This window comes from Fusarium phalaenopsidis (assembly GCF_050370095.1).
Source record: "Fusarium phalaenopsidis strain FUZ10S chromosome Unknown contig_32292, whole genome shotgun sequence".
NCBI classification, from domain to species: Eukaryota; Fungi; Ascomycota; class Sordariomycetes; order Hypocreales; family Nectriaceae; genus Fusarium; species Fusarium phalaenopsidis.
This window is the reverse complement of record NW_028145410.1, coordinates 1,146,054-1,171,104: the sequence shown is the minus strand read 5'-3', so window position 1 is coordinate 1,171,104 and position 25,051 is coordinate 1,146,054. Positions and strand designations below refer to the sequence as shown.

Sequence of the window (25,051 nt, the reverse complement as noted above, 5' to 3'; positions counted from 1 at the left end):
TGTGATAAGTACATATGTATTTATGCATTCATAACAATTATTCGCCAGTGATATCCTTGTTGAGTAGTCCTTGAAACCTAGCAGACTCCAGTGGGTATGTCATAATCCCCTCGACGCCTATGCCTTGTTGCAGGCCGCAAGCTCCTGCAGGCGGCGCAAAACCTCATCCTCGCTGGGGTAGTCGGGGCCCTTGATAGACTCAAATGCAGGCAGGAGAACGGCCTCATCGATCTCCTTGTACTTTCCAAGCTGAACGTGAATGAGGTTTCCGTTGCGGGACTCATCAGCCATAAGGAGAGCTGCGCCACGGGCAACAGCAGAGGCGGGCATCAATTCGACACCGATGGCCTCCAAGAGACCCTTGAGGCCTGGGAGGACGCTGCTGTCGGCCCAGCTTGGCGCAAGAGTGTTGACTCGGATGGGCAGGTTGGCGGCACCAAGCAGAGGGACGAGACCTCTTCCAATACCGAGCACAGCGTGCTTGGCAGCGGCTGTATCAAGTTAGTAAAGGAAATAAATAAAGATATAGAGGGAACATACCGTAATCCACAGCACGAAGGCGCTGGAGGCCAGTGGTGGAGCCAGTGATGACAATGCTGCCACCCTCAGGCTGCTGTCGCATGTGGAAGATGGCGAGGGTAGCCGAGTTGATGACGCCGTTCAAGCTGACATCGAGAAGAAGATGCGAAGGCTCCTTGGGGTCGCCATTCTCATCCACTTCAGTAGACAGGTAGTCTGCGCGAGGGCCAACGCCGGCATTGGCGAAGACATGGTCAATACGACCATAGACCTCCTTTGCCTTCTTGAACAGAGCGACCTGCTCAGCCCAAACCGCAACATTGGTCTTGACGAAGGTGTAAGAGCCCTGAGGCTCCTCAGCCGGGGCTTGGATATCGGCATTGACCACAGAGGCTCCCTGGGCCAGAAGGAGATTGACTGTGGCAAGACCAATGCCGGAAGAGCCTCCTAAAGGATGGAATGCAACGGTCAGCCTTTTCAGGCTCATAAAAATCATTGATAGTGGACAGGGGATTGCCGATTTGACATACCAGTGACGATGATCACTTTCCCGTTGAGGGAGGCGAGGTCCTTGTCTTCGATGATGAATTCGGCCATGGTGTTTAGAGATGCAATGAGAATGGGGGAGTTGAATGAGGCCGCATTAAACATTCCAAGGTCTGTATTAGTAGCTCTTCTCGCAGAGCTCATAATGGCGTTCGGATATGTAAATCCCACGTGGCATGGGGGTTGGGATGGTAGCTCCCAGCCGAGAACCCTAGTAAGGAGAGTGTGGATTGAGTTCGGTTAGAGGCTTCAGTGTTGGAATAGTCTCGTTCTCGTATGACGATTTTTATTTGTCTAGACTCATTTGGTCTTCCGAAACCCGCTCAATCCAACGCTGCATGGGCTCCTAAAGGGGGTTGGCGTTTCCAAGGTCGCTATAGTTCATTCTCCCCGCCTCTAGCAGGGTTCAAGAACGGCTAGATGGGGCTGATCAAACAACTTGGGGGCCGCCCCTTCCGTTGATGGGGCAGATTGGTTGCCGCGTAAAACGATTTCGTTGTGCAATCGTGTCATGGGGTCGCTTTGAGTGGCATTGACTAGAAGCACAGGGAGGACCCTGAGACAACGGCTTCTTCATGACTTGCCGTGAGGCTTCGTGATTGCACGATGATCAAGATAAGGCCAGCCACATGCCGTCTATCGTTTAACTCCTCGATCTCAGCTGCAAACTACCCATCGATGTTGCTTTTCAGACATGTCAAGATGTTTGATCAGCTTTGCCGCAGCTCGCTTCTGACTCCCGACAGCGATCTCCATACCGTCACATCTCACACGTAAGCTCGCCTGTATCCGAGGATGCACCCAGCCTATTGGGTAGAGAGACTCACCCGACAGCAGCAGCCAGCCATGTCTTCCGAGCTTCTGCTCCCAATAGGGGTTACTTGAGGTCTCTGTGGGCCAAGAGCGGAAGGATTTGAAGGATTTGACTGGGTTTGTGAATTGTTTTGAAGTGGGATCTCCATTCACCCTTGTCCATGTCCAAGCCCATGCCCATGTTGTTTCTAAACAGGGCGAGCCCAGAATATGGGTGCCTGCTTAATGGAAACATCCGTGTTAACCGGCTTCCTCTGAGGGTAGTATCCACTAGTAAAAATATGGTATAGTCATGTTATTGCGTAGTATCTCCCCTATGTTGAGTTCGGGGTCCTAGCTTCACTAGCATGAAATTTCGAAGTGCCGAAGTCGCCGTTTAGACAAGGTTTGGCGGCTGTCAACTTCGGTTGCAATTCAACGGTTATCTAACCCCAAGTTGACCAAGATCTACAGATTTCGGTCTCCGAGCCAAATGAGGGACTACTCCGGCCGTTTCTTGTGAGGCTCTGCCTGAAGTCTGGAGTTGGGAGCCCCGTTATTTTGGATCTGGGCCCGTAGCCTGGTCCCTGCAAAGTGGCACCTCGCCTGCAGCTACTGTTCAAGTGGTTCTATCAGGGGCTCAACAATCCTGCTTCTTCCAGGTCAAGGGTTTGTTTCAATAAATGCTCGATTCCTAGTTAGGCCGGGCAAACCGAGGCGAGGTGGTAGTGGGCTTCAGTCCCTGGTCTGCCAGGATGACAACGATGGAGAATTCCATGAAGCTTGTCACTGCTGCCACGAACCCTTGGTTGGTTTTTGCTTTTCAAGAACCAACAGATATACAGGCTTTGTCCCGAGTTTTCGGGACCGGGTAACGACGCGTGTATTCGCAAACCTCTTCCCAAACGGGCTTCTTCGCATCCTGAACTTCGATATCTGGGATCAACGCCACTGCGATTCGCCGCCAGCATGGCTAAAGTGGCGGGTGATGGCGTTCCGCTGCTCTACCTAACCATTGTGATGCTGTCACTTTCTTGGGTCACACTCGTCACGCGCTTGGGAGTTCGGAGATGGAAAAAGATCCTCGGTTTGGATGACTGGCTGATGTGTGTAGGCCTGGTATGTGCAGCAAACTTTGTCCCAACTTGACCCCTTCAATGCTGACTTGATGCCTTCGATGCAGGTGCTCTACACTGTGGTTGCCGGTCTCGTCATTACGTGTTGTTTCCATGGCTCAGGACAGCGGGCCAAGCACATCGACAAAGCCGATATCATGAAGGGAACAAAGGTAGGATTTCAGCCCTGGACCGAACGCTCTTCGAAGCTGACTACGGATGGGGAAAGCTTTTCTTTATCGCTCAGTTCTTCTACGCGGCTTGCACGGTACCTATCAAGGCCAGCATATGCGTCACTCTCCTCCGTATCGCCGATTCTCGCCGTCGATTCGTGTGGACTATCTGGTCCGTCTTGATCATGACCTGCATGGCCAGTGTCATCTTCATCATTGCCACAGCCAACGTCTGCCACCCGGTTACAACCCTTTGGGGGGAGTCGGAGGGCACTTGCAACCTTAAGCTGAACAGTAGCATTGGCTTCTTCTTCTCGGCTGTTTCAATTGTCACCGACTGGACACTGGCACTGCTCCCCGGAGTCTTGCTCTGGAACATTCAAATGAAGCCACGAGTTAAGATGTCGGTTGCTCTCATGCTCAGTCTTGCCGCCTTGTAAGGATTTCTCCATCATATTCATCAGCACCACTAACAACCTACCTCTTAGCGCGAGTTGTGCCACGATCGTTCGACTTCGTTACCTCACGCTATACAACGATCCGACGGAGTTCATGTACAGTACAGGCGCGATTGGCCTGTGGTCTGTTCTGGAGGAAGGCATTGGAATCGTTGCTGGATCCATGCCAGCACTGCGGCCCCTGCTGAACCTCCCCATCTTTGGTCGCAGCACTTACGCCAGTGGCAGCAACCCAAGATATCCATCGGGTCAGATCAGTTCCCACATGTCAGGGCGTCGGCGGCATGAACACGGGGATAGTGTCAAGCTGAACACATTGGCGTCGGTGACGGCCACGCAGAGCAACTACGATAAGGAGAGGCCGCGCCGAAGTGACGATGATGGGGATAGCCAGAAGCACATTCTCAAGCAGACGCAGGTCACTGTAGTGGCGGAACAGGAGCACTCTGCCGCAGCTAATGACTGGGCGAGGCAGCGAGTCTTGGGGTGGGAAGGTAGTAGGTGAGATACCTTACACCTTACATCTAAGCATAGATATCATCTATTCTGTCAAGATAACGTAGACAAAAATAAAAACATAAGGCTAATCGTAAAACATCTACCCTTCACGTGCTTCCGATGCTGACGATCCAAGTTTCTCTTGTGTCACTTGTGCTTGTGGCTCTAGACTAAGCACTGCCCGGTTCACGCCCAAGTCAATATCCTTACTGGCATTGTTCTTACTCCAGTCTCCAGCAGACATGACAAAGTTGCTCGACTGCGGATCTACTAAGGTCGTCAACACACGGCCAAGTGACGTCTGCTTCAACCTGTAATGCATCTTGTCGAGATTAGACCGTCCAGCCAACCGCAAGACGACCGCCAATCCTGCGATGAGTGCCATGCATGCGATGAGGAGAAATGCAGGTATACCATACGCCCAGCGGTACCGAATTCTGTGCTCCAGTGGAATCACAGACACCTCTGCCGCGTCTTCGGGTTGTGCATTTCTCGCCCCCAGCACGCCCTTTGTTCCAACAACAGCCGACGCAACAAAGTCGGTCCAGAGCAGTTTCAGAATAGTCGAGGCAGAGTTGGCTGATTTGGACAACTCTCGCCACTTCAGCCACAGACTCATACTTGACTTGCCAACAACATCGTTAGGAGACAGGCTATTGGTTGTAGACGAGAAGATTGTAAAGAAAGCCCCGATGGGTGCGATCGAGGCCGGCAGGTTCCTGTGCACGTATCCGGAGTCCAGCTCCCATCGTAAGGGGCTCATAGAGCCTGATCCAAGAAGATAAAGCGATGGAGCACGGATTGTTGAGATGTTTTGGAACTTCTCGTACGCTGCGTCAACGAGGCCCCAGATGGACGGAAACACGTCCAGCTCAAGCGGAGAATCCTCGACACCCCACAGCGGCATGTCATCCTCTGCCGCGTACTGTTTGTCCTTGATCTCCTTGACTTCGATGTTACCCGACCTCGCTTCTGTGCCGTTGTAGAAAAAAGTGACAGTTTTGACGGTGGCCCTGACAGCTGAAGCGCAGGCGTACAACGAAGACGACCATTGGCTTTGGTCGTCGAATACGTTCTCCGGACCATCACTGACTCGCTGTGGGATGCCTCTCATGAGGTTACACGTGACGAAGGTGTTGTTCAGTTTAGGGAACATGTCCAGTTTTGTTCCTTCGCATAGGTCCCCTGAAGGCTGTTAGCGTTGCCTGCCAAGCCGATAAACAAGTCTTACTTATGGCTATGAAGTGTTCGGTAGTAATATTCCAGGGATTCTTGTACAAATCACTGGGGCCGCTAGTCGCCCTTACTCCAAGGTGGTCACCAAAGTTTTTGGTGAGACCGAGTGTTAGGTAGTTTGCGTCAAAATCCAGACTCGGCAACTTGAATTCCTTTCCGATTTTCGAGTTGATGATTTCGAAAGGCTCAATGTCGTCCTTTGCGCTCCCAGCATTTGAGATGTTCATGAACAACATGGAGAAGGCATTGGTGGCCCACGCAGCCTGGTACGCTCTCATTTTTAGATCAGGCTGGTTAACCCCGTTGCGTTGATCATCCAATGGATCAGTCTTGTTGATGTTGACGAAGCCACCCCTATCGGTAAGGTGAAATTTGGAAACCGAGACGCCGGTGTTCGTCTGAGAACTTGTCGTCATTTCAAAGTCGAATGTTGTGTTGGTGTCGACACACTCGACATCGGGCTCCCAGAACAAGATGTCTTCAGTCCACGTAACCCCGAGAGGGTAGCCAGATGGAATAGTGTGATTTCTGAAACCAATTTGTCCCACCTTGGCATCAACAATCAATCCTTCAACGGCGCGTACCGTATCCAGGAGCGCAATGTTCTCCAGCCGCCGATAGAGCCCGGCGGCGATTGGTGTACCGTTGTTCAGCTGGCGGTCATACTGAGTCGTTGTCTGGCGCCACTCAATGTCGAAGTAGTTGGAGATGGTGGTTCTCTCGTACTGAGTGCCGCTGGTGTAGATGTCGCGCAGGATGTCAGGGACATTCGGATCAATGCTTCCCAACACGGTACAGTTGTTCGATGCACCATCAGTTTCAATAACGGTAACATCCGAGGTGTATGGGCAAGGGACGTAGCACAAATTGATGGTGCATACTCGCGTGAAAGGCTTGTCATCACGTGTGGATGTGCTTGAGTAGAAGGTGCTTGAATCCCTCACATATTCAAAGTCAGCCCTGACAGCTTTCGAGTTTGGTTCGTTGGACTCGTAGAGGCCAAGGGGCGTAACGACTCCCGCTACCGCAATCAGCAAGCTTAGGAGTGGTAGAAGCAGCGAGATGACAACAATGGGCTTGCGGACTCCACGGTCCTTTGTTGCATCGGACTGAAGTACGAGGGGCCAATATGAGCTTTGAAGATGTTTCGCTGCAATGGTCCTTCGTGAGGGGGGGGAAAAAAAAGTCAGCAAAAGCAAACAGAACGGGAAATCAACGCATTATTTACCATGTAGCTGCCGTCTCGCGATCTTGAAGCACTCCAGTGAGAATAAAGGTTCCAACTGTGGGACACCAAACGCGAGCTTAGAGGACATGTTAGCCCAATGGCAGGAGAACGAGCCAGAGGTTGACTTACCCACGACGATGCCAAAGGCGATGATGGCGGCAACTTGGCCGGTCGTTAGGTCTACCATGACTGAAAATGAAGGTTGGGTAAGAGCTGGTGGCTTTGACCTTCGGCCCTGTGGGACATGACAGTCTTTTCAACCCATGTGTTGTTAGCCTGCCTCGGAGAAAATTACAGTACTGGTAGGTAGTCGCTGATCGTCGCCATCAGGACCAGGGGTCCAATTAAAACTGCTAGCTCATTTGTTGATGTCGGTTCAACTTCCTATTTCCACAATAGCTTCACTGGAGTCGTTAAAATAAGCGTCAGACGGCGCAATCGTTTGCCCGCGCCAAGCGTTAAAGTGGATCAAAATCTCTGAAATAGGAAACACTCCTCCTTCTAAAGTAGGCAAGGGCGTCGAGGATCTGTTCAGTTGGAGGCCACTTTAATAAGACGTCGTGCAAACCTCGCAGACCTCCTTGATCAAGTTTTCCCTCATCCCAAGGAAAATACGAATCAAAGGATGAACACAGCGGTGGGTTTTTATGCCCGGGCATCCGCAACCTCGAGCCTGACTCCCTACGACTACTGCAGCGGTCAAGACTCTATCTGCAGTGCATTTAAGGGCCTAGATCGCGACTGCGCCGACCAGAATGGCGCCGAATACTACGAATGCATTTGCGTATCCGGATGGGTTCCGACAAACCTGGCGTGAGTTTCTGTCGTTTGAACAAGAAGAAGTGCTCACAAACCCCATTTTAGGTGTGGATATTGCATGTACGCATTAGGCCTTACGGAGCGACTAAGAGATCCTCGGAACTTTTCCGAAATCTGCAGCGATGAAGGCTTCACTGTTGCACCGATGCCCTCAAGCATTGTATCTGAGCAAAAAGAGCGGAACAAAACCATTGATGTGCCTGAGCCGGAACAAGAGACGACTACAGCCCCAACATTCACGTTTGACATGCCTCGCAAGACCACTCATGAGGTCGAAACGATAACGTTTCACGGAACACCCACTGTTTCGCTCCCGGAAATCACACATAGAGAATCAAATAGTGGACCTTGCGATAACTTGGGACTGGGAAGAGTATTGGTTTATAGCATAGTATTAAGTTTAAGCGTTTTATTATGTATCTAAGAGCTAAATAACTAAATTCTTAAAGAAGTTACTGGATTAGTTATTTTTCAGTCCAGATAAAACGCAAAGCTTCAGTAATTATAACGCAAGGGTGTGCTTCTACCTCCCTCTCTGGACTATGATTGCTGCCTGATGACTACACTTGGCGACTTTACCTAATACCTGCAGGATGTAAGGTGTCCCCCTTACCTATACTCCTCTCACTTATCGTCATCCATCTCAACGCATCTTGCATCTCAATCTCAACGACAGTTTTAAAGCCTACCGAAAACCTCAGAAGATGTTAAATTGGCATGAGCATAATTGCAAAAACCCTGACGTCGCCTTTTACCCATCTCTTGGGGTCCCTTGTTGTCACAGTTGTGGGGTCTTTGCATTGATCGAGAGCGGAGTCGATGAGTCGCATGATGAACTAACGATCCCCAAAGCCCTGAAGAGATCAGCAATGCAGCTTGGCTGGCTGCCATCAGTTTTCTATGCCGAGAATGCTTATTTGGATGACCCAGAGGGCATGACGGAGAAGGCGTTATTGAGCGAACTGAACCAACAATCTCAAGATGAAACAGAATCGACAAACCAAAGCTTATCGTTTCTACCTTCTTCCGCAAGTGCTGTCCATGCATCCGAAAGCTCACAGTTGGAATCCACGTACGAGCCGCTCCAGGAAAGCAGAATTCGTTTTCTTTGTCTGCTCCCAGGCCAATTTGGAGACTACTTGCATGGCCATTTCGAGATCATCCACGTACAAGATGACTCGGGACCAGGCCAACGCTTGGTAGGAGGCTTCAACGTTGTGGAAAGCCAGGAGAGTACCAGAACTTACGAGGCTGTCTCGTACACCTGGGCTAACAGGCAAGGCGACCGAAGGCGAAAAACGTCATCTTTCTAGGAAAGAGGTGGGAAGTACTCAGGATCACCGAGAACTGCTACGACGCACTACAGAGATGTCGTTTCGAGGACAAACCCCGCCGGTGTGGATTGATGCCATTTGTATCAACGAAAGCGACGTCTCCGAAAGATCCCGCCAAGTAGGGCTGATGAGAGACATATGCCTCGCTGCTACACGCGTGCTCATCTTCCTCGGCGAAGAGCCCGACTCCGGAGTTGACGGCGCGGTCCAGGATGCCCCCGAGGTCTTGATCCAGCACCCTTATTTCTCAACGGTCTGAGTGGTTTAAGAGATTGGATCAGCTCGGGAAGCTCAAGTCATTTTCGGCCGGCAGGCCATGCACTGGAATTTCTTTCACTCCAACCTACGCCAGCTGTCATACGAGACATGGGTGCGGCACTTCGACGGGGTTGGCTGCCTACATCGTGACTTATGTGGAACGGGAATACGGGACATGATTGCACGAACTCGTGGGCCAAGTGTTGTCCCTTGCCAGCCATGACCGCCGCATGCCTGGCTTACCATCGTGGGTTCCTGATTGGAGCTCCCTTCCCGCTCTGCCGTGCCAGGGGGATGGACTAGGAACCCCTGGTTGCCTGTAGGGATTTGGGCCTCTCGACCGATGGAATCACACCAATTCTTCAGAGTTCACCGAACATCGGGCTTCTTGCGCATCCTGGCCGTCGAAATGGACACCATGGATCACTTCTTGCGTCACGGTTCCCGCGAGACATGGAAGGGCGGCATCTTCTCTGCAAGAGCTGGTGACGTGCAAATATCCGTCTCTCGTGGGCTTCACAATCGGTGTAGAGCTACCGACAGGGTGTTTCCTCTCAGCAGAAACAACTTCGCCCTAATCCTTCGAAAGATTGCGAACTCTGACGTTTACACACTAGTCGGGCCTGCGAGTATTCCATCGTCTCAGACACGGAGGCGGAAGCCATCAGGCAGCTTGTCGACTGCGAGTGGCTGCTATCGTCTGATGAGATGAGTAGGTCGAGAACCCGTTGGCGCTGGACCGATGTGAAATGCTGGGAAAAGTTGAAGTTGACGTGGACGAAGCTGGAGGATCTTTGGACAGCCGAGCGGCGAACTTGGATCTAGCGACTTATTCTGAAGGCTCATTTATTGACTAAACAACAGAAACTGATACATGATGCTCAGAATATCCTGAGTGCCATAAAAGCCGACTCAGATGCCTGGTTTACCTTTTTCTGGAAGAAGTGGACTAGGGATATTGAGCGGTGGCAGGCAGAGGATAGATCTTTGATGTCACGTGAACGAAAACGCGAGTCGCAGATCCGACTACTCCTCCCAGGCTACAGGAGTTTGGACGGAGATATAGAAGCAGCCTCTACTACACGAGTACGGTCACCGATGTGGCTCCCTTTGTCTCCCCTATGGTTTCAGGGGCCACAGGTGTGAGACCAATACTATGTATCCTGTGATGGGCCACTTCTAAGAGCCCGCGTGACGAAACAGGCCCCTCTCCCTCCTCTACACTTCCTCACAGACGCAACAAGACAGCGCGTGCACTCCGTTGACACAACTCTGAAGAGCGGACTTTGTCAACTACGGTGGCTCTGCAGGGAATACCAACTACATCCTCCAGTTTATATCAGAGAAGACAGCAGAAGATATGTACCCGGTGGCCAATACGTCTTCTGTTTCAGGCGCAAATACTGAGGTTGCTTTAGGAATGGAATCTAAAGACTATCGAGCAAGGCGAAAACCTTCATCGTTGGCTCGATTCCAACTTTGACACTAAACTGGCATGTTTGCCTGTACTCGGGGAGATAGATACAGCGTTTCAAGGAGGTTTTGATGTGATTTACCGGGAACAGTTTGCCCTGCTCTAGGAGACGGTTTTTGAGAACAGAAGGCTGGTAGACGATATTCCTGGATTCAATGTCAAACATGTCAAACATGAGTTTTCTCGGGTCTTTTATTAGAGGTATGCTCGCTTTTTTAATAGAGTCTACAGGCTTGTTATAAACTGCAAGGAGCAAAGCCCGGATGGTAAAGGGCAGTGGCGGGAAACAAAGAAAAGGAGAGACATTAGCAGTGGAGGAGGCTCCTTAGGTGGCTTAGATAGCGAGGGTTTAAACGGAACACTATTGAGGGATAAGGGAGGGTATTGCGAGGGAAGAATTTATTGGATTAGGTATATATATTGATCTTAAGAACTCCTAGTGCTTTTTATAAAACTAGATTATTTTTACTAGTAGTATTATACTTATAAATATCTTTTTTTATAAATATTAATTTAAAGAAAAAATAAAGCTTTATAAAGCTATAAGTAAAAATAAGTAATAATATTATAAGAGCATTTAGGTTTATACTAGTTATTATTAATAGATAAAGAAATTCTTAAATAATTATATAAGCCTTAAGCTATATTAAACTTTTCTTACTAAAAGATTATAAAGACTTTAATAAGTTAAAGTTAAATTAATATATTAAACTTACCTTATATCTCTAATATTATCCTAATTATACTAATTAGACTTATATTTTTATATTATATTTATAGCTATATATAAGGGCATAGTTCCTAAATAAGTTAAGGGCTAGCTAATTAATTAAACCTTAGGCTTATAGTTATATAACCCTATTTTAATATAATATCTTATAGCTAAGGGCTTTTAAAGAACTTAATAAGTTAAAGTCTTATATTAAATAAAAATCTTAACCTCTAAGATAAAAATAAATATAAAAATACTATAAATTATTTAATTAATTAAAACTACTTATTATATTCTTCCTTAGATATCTTAATTACTACCTAATAAGTCCTTATATTATATCACGACCTAATACCTTAGCTACCACATGACTAGGAAAGGAACCCACCTTGTAAGCCAGTCAGCGTAGATTACCATAGATTATACCAAGACTCTATAATCCCGCCGTGATCCTTAATAGGCTCACACCTGGATCACTACTGACGCATTATAATCTATTATAATCTAACCTAATGGCCTAAGTATATAAAATATACTTATTAGCACTCTCTTATATATTAACTACCTTAGCTATTAATATAACTTAGTTATACTTAATACCCTTAAGTATATTATTAGACGTGACTTATATACTTACTCTTAGAGTACGTGACTTAATTTACTACTAAATATAAACCCGCACGACCGGTTTATCCCCTTAGGACTTATATAATTATTATATATTAATAGCTCTTATTTAGTAAATCACTAATATCACCCTAAGCAATACTATACTATCGCTAATATGTTAAATAACACGTCTAATAACTAACCCCCGGCTTATGCCACTCCCCCTAGCAACGCTAAGATAGCCGCCAAAATCCAGCAGCTAAGGACTCTAGTTCAATAGCTTCAGGTGCAAGTCAACCAATAACCGCCCCCGCAGGCACCCCTACCGCCAGCGTCTATTCCACCTAGAGACCTCGGCGAATCCATTAAACCCCCCAAGCTAGCACCCTTTAACAGGGATGCCAAGGATGTTATTTTATTCCTTACCCGCTGCAAGGGATACTTTGCACTCTTTCTAAATAAACTAGCTAATAATAAGGCGCAAGCCCCACTGACGCATTATAATCTATCATAATCTAACCTAATGGCCTAAGTATATAAAATATACTCATTAGCACTCTCTTATATACTAGCTACCTCAGCTATTAATATAACTTAGTTATACTTAATACCCTTAAGCATATTACTAGACGTGACTTATGCACTTACTCTTAGAGTACATGACCTAATTCACTGCTAAATATAAACCCGCACGACCGGTTTATCCCCTTAGGACTTACACGATCGTCACATATTATAGCTAGGCTTACCGCAAATACTATAATGCTAAACCCCTAGTCGCGCTAACCTCCCTTAATAACCCCTTCTCAATGATTTAGCCACTACCTGCGCCTTAATATTTATTTAATTAATTACTTACCTTCTTTTCTCTAATATTATAACCCCTCCTCTCTATAATTTAGCCCTTTTTGCCCTTTAGCGCTAGCTTAATATCTTATTTACCTCTCGAAGGACTTAGACCTTAGCCCTTATTAAAGCTATCTTATATATAATTACCTTTATTACCTTCGTAAGAGACTTTAATACTTTAAGAATTGTAAAATACCTTACTTCTAAGAAGGTTTTTTATAAATAAAATTCTAGAAAAATACGCTTATAATATATAAGCCTAGGATTTTATTACCCTATACTTTGGCTTATGCGCTTTCTTATAAAGTGCTTACCTAAGCAATAGCTGCTTAAGTAAGCAAGATATAAGGGAGTATTAATACTGCCCTTTCTAGGCTTATTTCCCTTTTAGGAAGGTCACGTAACTTCGGACTTAAACCTTTATCATAAGCCCGATAACGCCGTTAAAGCCGTAACCTTCCAAAGGATATTTCCTATCCGGTTTTAAATATCCTAGTTTAAAACCCTATAGGTTTTAGTTTCTATTATGCCATAACTCGGCTTCTAGTTATCCGTTACTAGCAAAACCAACATAGCCTCAAAGCCCGGAATCAGAGCTATCCGACGGTATAACTTTTATCCGAGTCGGGCTAATAGATTCCGAGCAGTTTGCTATATAAGCTAAAGGCCTTCTCTTAGAAATAGCTCCTGAGATTTTTAACTATGACAAGCAATAAAAACACCAATCGGAAGCTGGTCTTCTCTATTATAACCCTATCTTACTTTTGACCCACTTTTATTACTCTATGATTCCTTACCTAGCTAATCAGCTTTTTATAAAGACTGATTCCACTGCCTATTCACCTCCTATCTTTATTACCTACCCTATAGTCTTTGAAGACTATATTATCTCTATTCTTCAGTCTTTTACAAGAATTAACTCTAGAGAGTTATTTTAATGCCTTTTAATTTATCTTTTAAGGTATTTAGACTAAGATAAGGCCTTAAGTATAGTCTTTAAGGTCTTTAAGACCTAAGGGGTTAAGGGTTAAGTTATTTCTTTAGCTAATATTAGAGCCTATAGCTATATATTAAGCTTTAAAACTATATTTTTTAGGTTAAGAAGAATATATTTAGCTTCTTTAAAGATTATTTTAATATTTTTTTATTAATATAGCTTAAAATATAATATAAAAGGTTAAAAAGAACTTAATTTTTAAAATATAAATTATAAAGAATTTAATTAAATATTTTATTTCTTAATTATAAGTTTTTTAAAGTAGCTTAATATATATAAGAAGTAAGTAGATTAAATAAGTAAGTAAATTAAGCATACTATATACTAAAAGTAGAAATTTCTAAGCTTAATAAAAATAGCTATAAAATAGTTATAAATTTAAAAAAAGCTATTTTAAGTATTTTACTACTATATTAACTATATATAATTTTACTAGACTTTTAGAAAAGTTTCTTTATAGAGAAATAGCTATTTATATAATATAAATAGACTTTTTAAATACTAGCTTACTAAGATTTTTTTTAAAAATATATAAAAATTAATATTAATATCTTAGTATATAATATATTTAAACTTTTAATATTAGCTATTTTAGGCTTAGCCTAATTTTCTTAGAATTTTTTAAACTAATTTTATATTAGGTATAAATCCCTCTATAAGGCAAATTAATCCACTTGCTTGTCTAATCCACTTGCTTATTATATATGTTAAAGTATTTAATATTAAGTAATTAAAGTAAGTAAGAGAAATAAGATAGTATATAAAGCTAGATAATCTTTTTTCCCTTATAATATCTCTTAATTTAATTAATTAATAACTTTTATAGCTATTAAAAATTAAGAGATAATAAGAATTAATTAATTAATTAGTTATATATTAATTAAAGTATTAAAGCCACTTAAGCCTAATATATATATATAGCTTGCGTGACAAACAAGCATGCGTGATATAGGTATTTATACCTTATAAAGAGAAATTAAAAAAGCTCTTAAAATTTAAAATAAAGCTTAGAATAAATAAAGTTTTAATATTAGACTTATTATATAATATATTATTTTATATATTTTTTAAAAAAATCTTATAATACTCCTTATAGGATAGTATAAAAAAAGTATATTTATACTATATATTTAAATTATTTCTTTATAAAAGGCTTTTTTAAAAAATCTAAAAAAATTATTATAAGGTTTCTTAAAAGATTAGGCTTATAAAAATACTTTTTTTAGGTCTCTACCTATTTTATAGAAAAAGTTAAGAGGTCTAGGGTAAGTGGGATTTTAGTAATATAATATGCTATTATGCATGCTTGTTTATTACGCAAGCTATATATATATAGTAATCTTATTATTAATTTAGCTATTTAAGGTTATTATAATAGCTTAATTACCTAATAGATTATTATCTTAATACTAGTTAATAAGGTAATATTAGCTTATATTAATAATAAATAACTAAATTACTTAATATAGTTAATAAGTATATTAATTAGATAAGTATATTAATTACTTAGTTTTATACCTTATATCATGGAATTTAATAAAATTATTAAAAATTAAAATTAAGTCTAAAAAGGTAAAAAATATAAGATTTAATTAATTAAGTAAGATATTATATAAAGAAATTTTATTATATTTTATTAATTTTTATTTATATAATATACTTAATAAGTATATAAATTAAATAAGTATATAAATTAAAAATCTTAATCTCTAAGATATAAATTATAATAAAAATATAATAAATTATTTAATTAATTAAAACTAATATATATAATAAATAAGTACTATAAATAAATAAGTATTATACTTTTCTTAACCCTCTTTAATAAAATTATAATAAAAATATAATAAATTAATTAATTAATTAAAACTACTTATTATACTCTTCCTTAGAGGTCTTAATTACTACTTAATACATTTTAGTATTATAACCGGGCTTACTATATACTCTATAGTGCCGAACTCTTAGTCGCGCCGACCTTCCTTAACCACTACTTCTCAACGATTTAGCTACTACCTGCGCATTAATATCCATCTAATTAATTACTTACCTTCCTTCCTCTACTATTATTACCCCTCTCTTTTATAGCTAGGTTCTTTTTGCCCTCTAGCGCTAGCTTAATATCTTATTTGCCTATTAAAGATCTTATATCTTAGCCCTTAATAATACTATCTTATATATAATTGCCTTTATTCTCTTAGAAAAATACTTTAATGCCTTAAGAATTAACTTTAGGGAGCTACTTTAATATCTTCTAATTTATCTTTTAAGGTATTTAAACTCAGATTCAGCCTTAAGCACTATCCTTAGGGTCTTTAAAGCCTAAGGGGTTAAGGGCCTGGCCTCCTCTTTAACTAGCATTAGAGTCTATAGCTATATATTAAGCTTTAAGACTATACTTTCTAGGTTAAGAGGGATAAGTCTAGCCCCTCTAAAAGCAGACTTAATATTTTATTTTATTATAATAACTTAATAAATAGCATAAAAGGCTAAGAAGAACTTAGTCTTAGAAATATAAGTAATAAAGTATTTAATTAAATACTTTATTTCTTAATTATAAGCCTTTTTAAGTAGGCTAAAATACCTAATATTAAGAGGCTAAAGTAAATAAGATAAATAAGGCGGTATATAAAGCATAATAATCTTATTCTCCTTATAATATCTCTTAAAGTTAATAAAGTAGTAACTTTTATAGCTATTAAGGACTAAAAGATAATAATAACTATTTAATCGCTTAATTATATACTAGTTAAAGTGCTTTAGCCACTCGAGACTAGTCTTATTATCGGTCTAGCTATTTTAGGAGGTTACAATAGTCTAATTGCCCGGGAGGTTGCTTTCTTTATACTAGTTAGCGAGGTAATATTAGCCTGCACCTATGATGAACGGCTAAATCGCTTAGCCCTCCGCATTGATCGCCTGAATCACTATAATCCATTCCCGGCTTCTAGGCTATATTAATTTTGGTCGACCACGCCTTTCTGCGCCAATAATAACTATTCCGCTTGCAATCATACCCATAAGGAAGCTAGTCTCATCAAAGTTCTAGATATTATCTGATTAGATGCCATACTTCGCGATTATATTCGCTATAAGCTAAAACCACTTCCGGATTTCCTCTAGATCTTCGCACTTAGCCCTCTAGTAGTTATATTTATAAAAAAAACGTATCTTTAGCTTTTCTTATCGCCTAATAAAGTTAGAAGCCTAGCGCTTGCCGATAGGTGGCGCGTCGCGGTCGGCAAGCAATCGATTAGCTATTACTTTAATAGCACATAGTCGCGGGGGAAAACCTCGCGCATCTAGGTCGAGAATAAATTAAACTATGATTTATTCCTCTAGATTAGATAGTCGGCGTGAATTTAGGATAATATTGCGTTGAGATTAAATGCCTTGCTAGCGGCGATATAGCCGCTACTTATTAATCTTATATATCCCTGTAGCGCTTTAGATGCTTAGTTTTAGGTTATTTTAAAGGGCTTAAAGGGCAAGAAGCATTCTAGCCTTAGTATTTAAGTCTAATATATTTAGTAGTTAATAATTAATTAATTAAATAAAAAGTTAAGTATAGGAGGGAAAAGTGCGGCGCTTACTTATCTGCGGCGCTCGCTTATTATATATATTAATTAAATAATTATTATTATTTTTTAGTTCTTAATAGCTATAAAAGTTATTACTTTATTAACTTTAAGAGATATTATAAAGAAAATAAAATTATTATATTTTATATATTACTTTATTTATTTTATTTACTTTAGCCTCTTAATATTAAGTACTTTAACCTATTTAAAAAGGCTTATAATTAAGAAATAAAATATTTAATTAGATATTTTATTACTTATATTTCTAAGACTAAGTTCTTCCTAGCCTTTTATATTACTTATTAAGCTATTATATTAAAATAAAATATTAAGTCTACTTTTAAAGGGGCTAAACTTATCCCTCTTAACCTAGAAAGTATAATCTTAAAGCTTAATATATAGCTATAGACTTTAATACTAATTAAAAAGGAGGCTAGGCCTTTAACCCCTTAGGCTTTAAAGACCCTAAGAATAATATTTAAGGCTAAATCTTAGTCTAAATACCTTAAAAAATAAATTAAAAGATATTAAAGTAGCTCCTTAGAGTTAATTCTTAAGATATTAAAGTATCTTTCTAAGGGAATAAAAGTAATTATATATAAGATAATATTATTAAGAGCTAAGATATAAGATCTTTAATAGGTAAATAAAATACTAAGCCGGCGCTAAAGGGTAAAAAGAACTTAGCTATAAAAGAGAGGGGTAATAATAATAAAAGAAAAAAAATAAGTAATTAATTAAATAGATATTAATACATAGGTAATAACTAAATTATTAAAAAGTAGTAATTAAGGAAGGTTAATATAACTAGGAGTTTAGTACTATAGAGTATATAATAAGCCTAGTTATAATACTAGAATATATTAAGTAGTAATTAAGACCTCTAGGGAAGAATATAATAAATAGTTTTAATTAATTAATTAATTTATTATATTTTTATTATAATCTTATTAAAAAGGGTTAAGAAAAGTATAGTGCTTGCTTATTTATGGCGCTTGCTTATTATATATATTATAAATAGTTTTAAAAAATCTAATATTACTACTTTTAGCTATATAATATAAGTAATTAATATACTTGTTTAATTAGTATGCTTATTAACTATGTTAGCTTTTTATATTAATTACTTAAATAATTATAATTTATTTTTAATTTCTAAGTAATATTAATATTAATTTTAAATACCTTTTTATATTTATAATAATTATTTTACTTATAATTATACTTATAAGAAAGCTAATTTTATTAAAGTTATAAATATTATTTAATTAAAAATTATACTTTATAATTATATTTATAATAAACTAAAACTAATTATAAATAATACTTAGATCTTAATACTTTGCTATTTAGTAGTTATATTTATAAAAAAAAATATATCTTAAGGTCTAGGTGCCGCTTAATAAAGTTATAAGCCTAGCGCTAGCTAATAGGTAGTGTATTATAGTTAATAAGTAATTAATAAGTTATATTTTTTATCTTATATAGCTAAGGGGAATCCTCGCTAATCTAGGTTAAGAATAAACTAAATAATAATTTATTCCTCTAGGATTAAATAGCTTGCGTAATTTAGGGATCTAATTATAGCGCGTAGTAATGTTATTTTTTTAATTAGAGAGAGTATTATTATAGACTTTATAAAGCTTTATAGCGCGTTAGAGACTTATTTTTAGGTTATTTTAAAAGGCTTAAAGTATAAGAAGAATTTTAGCCTTATTATTTATTTATAAGATACTAAGTTATTAAGAATTAATTAATTAAATAAAGAGGATATAGGATAAGGGATTTTTATCTGGTATACTTATCTATCTAGTATGCTTATTATATATATTAATTAATATATAAGAAAATACTAAGGAATATATTTTATATATTATAAAACTTATTAAGGCTTTAATAAGTGAGTTTACCTTACTTATTATTCTTAAGGTAAATAATATAAGATAGGTTATTATTATAAAAGTAAGTAGCTAATATCTTATTTAATTAGGTAAGTATTATAAGGTATTTTATAATATATAAACTAAGTATATTTAGGCCGTAATAACTAGGCTAATCTGATAAATTATCTCTAAGAGGATTAATATTATTTTTATTACTTATTTATTAAAAAGTCTTTTAAGGTCTTAAAGTTTAATTAAGAGATCTCTTTAAGTTTTTTATATTTTATTTTTTTACACTTATATTTTATTAAGTTACCTCCTATAAGGTTAAAAAGCTATAATATATAATATATATATATATATAGTATTCTTAATAAGCTCTTAAGTAAAGAAATTAAGATTTAGTATAAGTATTATAATATAATATTACTTATTAGCTTTATAGTTTATAATAGTATCTTCTTATCTTATTAAGTAATTAATTATAATAATATTATAATTCTTATATCTTAATTTTAATTTTATTAGTATTTATTAAACCTTTTAAGATCTTTAATAAAAATTAATAAAAAAATAACTTAATGAGTATTTTCTTTATAGCTTTAATTACCTTTAAAAAACTTAAGACTGAAAGTAGTATAATTTATAATAAGCTTAAGCCTTAGCTTTTTAATAAGCTTTATATTAAGTTTATTAATTTTTATACTTATATCTATTAAAACTAAAATCACTTCTTTTATAAGCCCTATAGGAATTAATATAAATATTAAGGTTATTTTACTTAGTCGTATTTATTAATATTACTAAGAGGTTAAAGATTTAAGTTTAATCTTTACCTTAATTAATTTTTTAAGTTATTTAATTCTTTAGCCTTAATTTAATTAATCTTTATTAATAAATCTCTTCTTAGGCCTAATAATATCTAATTCATAAGGTTTATTTTATTAATATAGGTTTTAATATAATATACTTAAGGTTTATACCTTTACTTTTTATATCTTTGATATTTTATTATATATTTTTATTATCATTAATATACTTAATAAGCATGCCGATCAGACAAACATGCCAATTAAAAATCCCTCAACCTACAACTATTCTATTTAATCAATTGATTCTCAACCACGTAAGATGCCACGGTCAAATAGAGAGGCTAATATCCTTCTTGCACTTTAAGCCTATCAAAATAACCCAAAATTAAGTCTCCGACGCGCCGCAAAGGGCTACTAAGTCAACTATAATACCCTCCACGCTCGACACAATAGCATATCTACGCATTGCAATAGGATCCCTAAATTACATAAACTATTAGATCTAAAGGAATAGATTATTATTTAATTTATTCTTAACTTAGATTTATAAGGATTTGCTTTATAACTATATAGTATTAAAAAAATAGCTAACTAATTACTTATTAACCGCGATATATTACTAGTCGGTAAGCGCTAGGCTAGAAACTTTATTAAGTGATATAAAGAGCTTAAGATGTAGTTTTTTTATAAATATAATTATTAAAGAGCTAAATATAAAGATCTAATAGCTATTTATAATTAGTTTTAGCTCCTTAAGAATATAATAATAAAGTATAATATCTAATTAAATAATATTTATAATTTTAATAAGACTAGCTTTATAATAAGTATAATTATAAGTATAATAATAATTATAGGTATAAAAAAACATAGATAACTGAAATCAATCTAGCCTAGAGACTAGGAATAAGCTATAATTATTTAAGTGATTAATGCGAAAGGCTAAGCAATCTAGTATTTTATTATAGTTATGAGTTAATATTACCTCGCTAGTTAATACTAAGAAAGCAACCTCCCGGGCGATTAGGCTATTCCTATAACTTAAAATAGCTAAATTAAAAATAAAATAAGTCTTAAATAGCTAAAGCATTTTAATTAGCATATAATTAAGTAATTATATAATACTTATTATTTTTTAATCCTTAATAGCTATAAAAGTTACTACTTAGCTAACTTTAAGATATATTATAAGGAAAATAATATTATTATGCTTTATATATTATCTTATTTATATTATTTATTTTAGCCTCTTAATATAAAGTACTTTAGGCTATTTAAGAAGGCTTATAATTAAGAAATAAAGTATCTAATTAAATGCGCTATAATATATAATTTAAAAACTAAGTCTTTTTTAGCCTTTTATATTATATATTAAGTAACTATAATAAAAATAAATATCTAAGGAGGTTTTAAAAGAGCTAGAATTATTTCTCTTAACCTAGAAAATATATTTTTAATGCTTAATATATAGCTATAAACTTTAATACTTATTAAGAAAGAAACTAGCCCCTTTACCCCTTAGGTCTTAAAGACCCTAAAGATTATTATTAAGGCTAAATCTTAATTTAAATACCTTAAAAGATAAATAAAAAGGTATTAAAATAGCTCCCTAGAATTAAGTCTTAAAGTATTAAAGTCTCTTTTTAAGAAAATAAAGGCAATTATATATAAGATAATATTAATAAGATCTAAGATCTAAGACCTTTAATAAATAAATAAGATATTAAGCTAGTACTAAAGGGCAAAAAGGACCTACCTATAAAAAAGAGGGAAAATAACTATAAATAAAAGAAGGTAAGTAATTAATTAGATAAATATTAATATATAAGTAGTAGCTAAATTATTAAGAAGTAATAGTTAAGGAAGGTTAATATTACTAAGGGAAAGGTATTATAAAATATATAAAAAGCCTAGATATAATATAAAAATATATTAAGTAATTAATAAGATATCTAGGGAAAAGTATAATAAGTAGTTTTAATAAATAAAATAATTTATTATATTTTTATTATAATTTATAATATATATAATAAGCATATATTATAGGCGAGTATATATTATATTTATATTTTAATTTTAAAAATATATTAAAAAAAAATTCTTTAAAGTTTAACTTAAGCTTTTATAGGCTAAAGTAAGAGAATTAAGCTTTTTATATAATATAAAAGTAATAAAACCTTTCTTAGATTTTTAAAAAAAATTATTACTAAGCTAATATAAAAAAAACTTATTTATATTATATAAATTATTATTTATTTATAAAGGGTAAGTTTTAAAATATAAAAAAAAACTATATAGTTTTATTTTTAATTAAATAGCTAAAAATACTTTATTTAAGCTTTTAGATATTTTATACTTAGTTTTAGAAATTAAAAGTTTTATTATTTTTACTTATATAATATAATATAATATATATTTACCTATAATATATACTTATTAATATACTTAATAAGTATATAAATTAGATAAGTATATAAATTAAAAATCCCTTATTTTATAATATTTCTATTTAATTAATTAATTCTTAACTACCTAATATGCCATAGTTAAATAGAGAGGCTAATATCCTTCTTGCGCTCTAGGCCTATTAAAAATAACTTAAAATTAAGTCTTTAATACGCCGCAAAGGTCTATAAAATCTCTTATATTACTCTCTATCGCCGATAGCATGGCATATCTATGCGTTGCGATTAGATCCCTAAATTACGTAAACTATCTAATCTAGAGAAATAAATTATTATCTAATTTATTCTTAACCTAGACTTACGAGGATTTCCCCCGCGACTATGTGGTATTAAAGAAATAGCTAATTGATTACTTATTAACCGCAATGCGCTACCTATTAATAAGCGCTAAGCTAGAAACTTTATTAAGTAATACTTAGAGCTTAAGATGCGTTTTTTTTATAAATATAACTATTAAAGGGCTAAATATAAAGATCTAATTATTATTTATACTTAGTTTAGGCTTATTAAGAATATAATTATAAAATATAATATTTAATTAAAAGATATTTATAACTTTAATAAAACTAGCTTTATAATAGGCCTAATTTAAAGCGGGATAATTATTATAGGCGCAGAAAGGCATAAAAGACTGAAATTAGTATAGCTTAGAGACTAGGAATGGGTTATAGTTATTTAGGCGATTAATGCGGAAGGCCAGGCTATCTAGCTATTTATTATGGTTACGGGCTAATATTACCTCGCTAATTAGTACTAAGAAAGCAACCTCCCGGGCGATTAGGCTATTGCGATGTCTTAAAATGGCTAGACTAATAATAAAAAAGGTCTCAAGTGGCTAAAGCATTTTAATTAGCATATAACTAATTAATTAATTAGTCCCTATTATTTTTTAATCCTTAATAGCTATAAAAGTTACTACTTAGCTAATTTTAAGATATATTATAAAGAGAATAATATTATTATGCTTTATATATTATTTTATTTATTTTATTTATTTTAGCCCCTTAATATTAATTACTTTAAGCTACTTAAAAAGGCTTATAATTAAGAAATAAAATATTTAATTAAATACTTTATAACCTATATTTTAAAAACTAGATTCTTTTTAGCTTTTTATATTATATTTTAAGTTATTATAATAAAGAAAAATATTAAAATAGTCTTTAAAGGGGCTAGGCTTATTCCTTTTAACTTAGAAAGTATAGTCTTAAAGCTTAATATATAGCTATAAACTCTAATACCTATTAAGAAAGAGGCTAGCCCCTTTAACCCTTAGGTCTTAAAGACCCTAAAGATTATCCTTAAGGCCTAATCTTAGTCTAAATACCTTAAAAGAAGAATTAAAAGATATAAAAGTAGCTCTCTTAAATTAATTCTAGAAGTATTAAAGTCTTTTTTTAAGGAAATAAAAATAATTATATATAAGATAATATTAATAAGGGCTAAGATCTAAGACCTTTAATAAGTAAATAAGGTATTAAGCTAGTAATAAAAAGTAAAAAAGACTTATTTATAAAAAAAAGGGAAAATAACTTTAGATAAAAAAAGGTAAGTAATTAATTAGATAAATATTAATATATAAGTAATAGCTAAATTATTAAGAAATAGTAATTAAGGAAGGTTAATATAACTAGGGGTTTAGTGCTATAGTATATATAGTAAGCCTAATTATAATATAAAAATATATTAGGTAATAATTAAGATATTTAAGAAAGAATATAATAAGTAATTTTAATTAATTAAATAATTTATTATATTTTTATTATAATTTATATCTTAGAGGTTAAGATTTTTAATTTATATATTTATTTAATTTATATATTTATTAAGTATATTATATATATTATCTTAGAGGTTAAGATATTTAATTAATATATTTATTTAATTAATATATATAAAAGATTAAAAAATATAAAGTATAAGGTTTAAATAAGGTATAGGGTAGGTAATTAAAATAAGAAGAGAATAAGTAAAGGATTTAGTTTTTATAAAAAGCTAATTAATTAAATAAGGGATTATAGACTAAATAAAAGTAGGTTATTAGATAAATAAAAATATAAAGTAAAAGGCTAGCTCTTAATTAGTGGTCTTTATAGTTATATTGCTTTAGTATATAAAGATCTAAGAAAGAAAAACTATTCTAAGGGAAAGCTATTCTTATATAACTAATAGCTCGGAATTTATTAGCCCGATTCAAATAAAAATTATACCATTAGATAGCTCCTTTCCAAAGCCTTCTAACCATATATAATATATATCAATCAGATAGCTAATAGCCGGGCTATTACATAAGAAAGATAAAACCTATAGGGTTTTATATTTAAGGTATTAGAAACCAGATAGAAAATACCTATATAAGAAGATCGGCTTTAATAGAGTTATTAGGCTTTAAATAAAGCCCTAAGTCCGGGTCACGTGACTTACCCTATATGTCTAGAATTACCCAGGAGGGAAGTTCTTATAACTGTGTAATATCTCGCTAATCTAAGCAGTTATACCTTAGATAAGCATACTATTAAATAGCGCTAATACTATACTATAAAGTAGCAAGTTATTAGACTTATATTTTATAAGCTAAATTCCCTAGAATTATTTATAAAAGACCTTTCTTATAAAAGTTTTTAATACTAACTAGTACTAAGATAGTAACCTCCTAGGCGATTGGGCTATGACTATGACCTAAAATAGCTAAG

At 35.7% G+C, this 25,051-nt stretch overlaps 3 protein-coding genes across 3 annotated transcripts; 1 reads left to right on the top strand and 2 right to left on the bottom strand.

The window, feature by feature from the left end:
* Positions 1-117: 117 nt before the first annotated feature.
* On the bottom strand, positions 118-1,116 carry LRP88_04665 (uncharacterized protein; the record flags this gene model as incomplete). The annotated part of the gene is made up of 3 exons (XM_083241236.1): positions 118-491; positions 541-966; positions 1,050-1,116. The coding sequence occupies 3 exons, from the start codon at positions 1,114-1,116 to the stop codon at positions 118-120; spliced, it is 867 nt and encodes a 288-aa protein (XP_083102384.1).
* A 1,710-nt stretch (positions 1,117-2,826) lies between these two features.
* LRP88_04664 (uncharacterized protein) lies at positions 2,827-4,108 on the top strand (the record flags this gene model as incomplete). Its single annotated transcript, XM_083241235.1, has 4 exons — positions 2,827-2,976; positions 3,041-3,145; positions 3,202-3,581; positions 3,634-4,108. 4 exons carry the CDS (start codon positions 2,827-2,829, stop codon positions 4,106-4,108), a joined length of 1,110 nt encoding a protein of 369 aa, XP_083102383.1.
* A 93-nt stretch (positions 4,109-4,201) lies between these two features.
* On the bottom strand, positions 4,202-6,752 carry LRP88_04663 (uncharacterized protein; the record flags this gene model as incomplete). The annotated part of the gene is made up of 4 exons (XM_083241234.1): positions 4,202-5,286; positions 5,423-6,471; positions 6,566-6,641; positions 6,695-6,752. 4 exons carry the CDS (start codon positions 6,750-6,752, stop codon positions 4,202-4,204), a joined length of 2,268 nt encoding a protein of 755 aa, XP_083102382.1.
* Between the last annotated feature and the right edge of the window lie 18,299 nt (positions 6,753-25,051).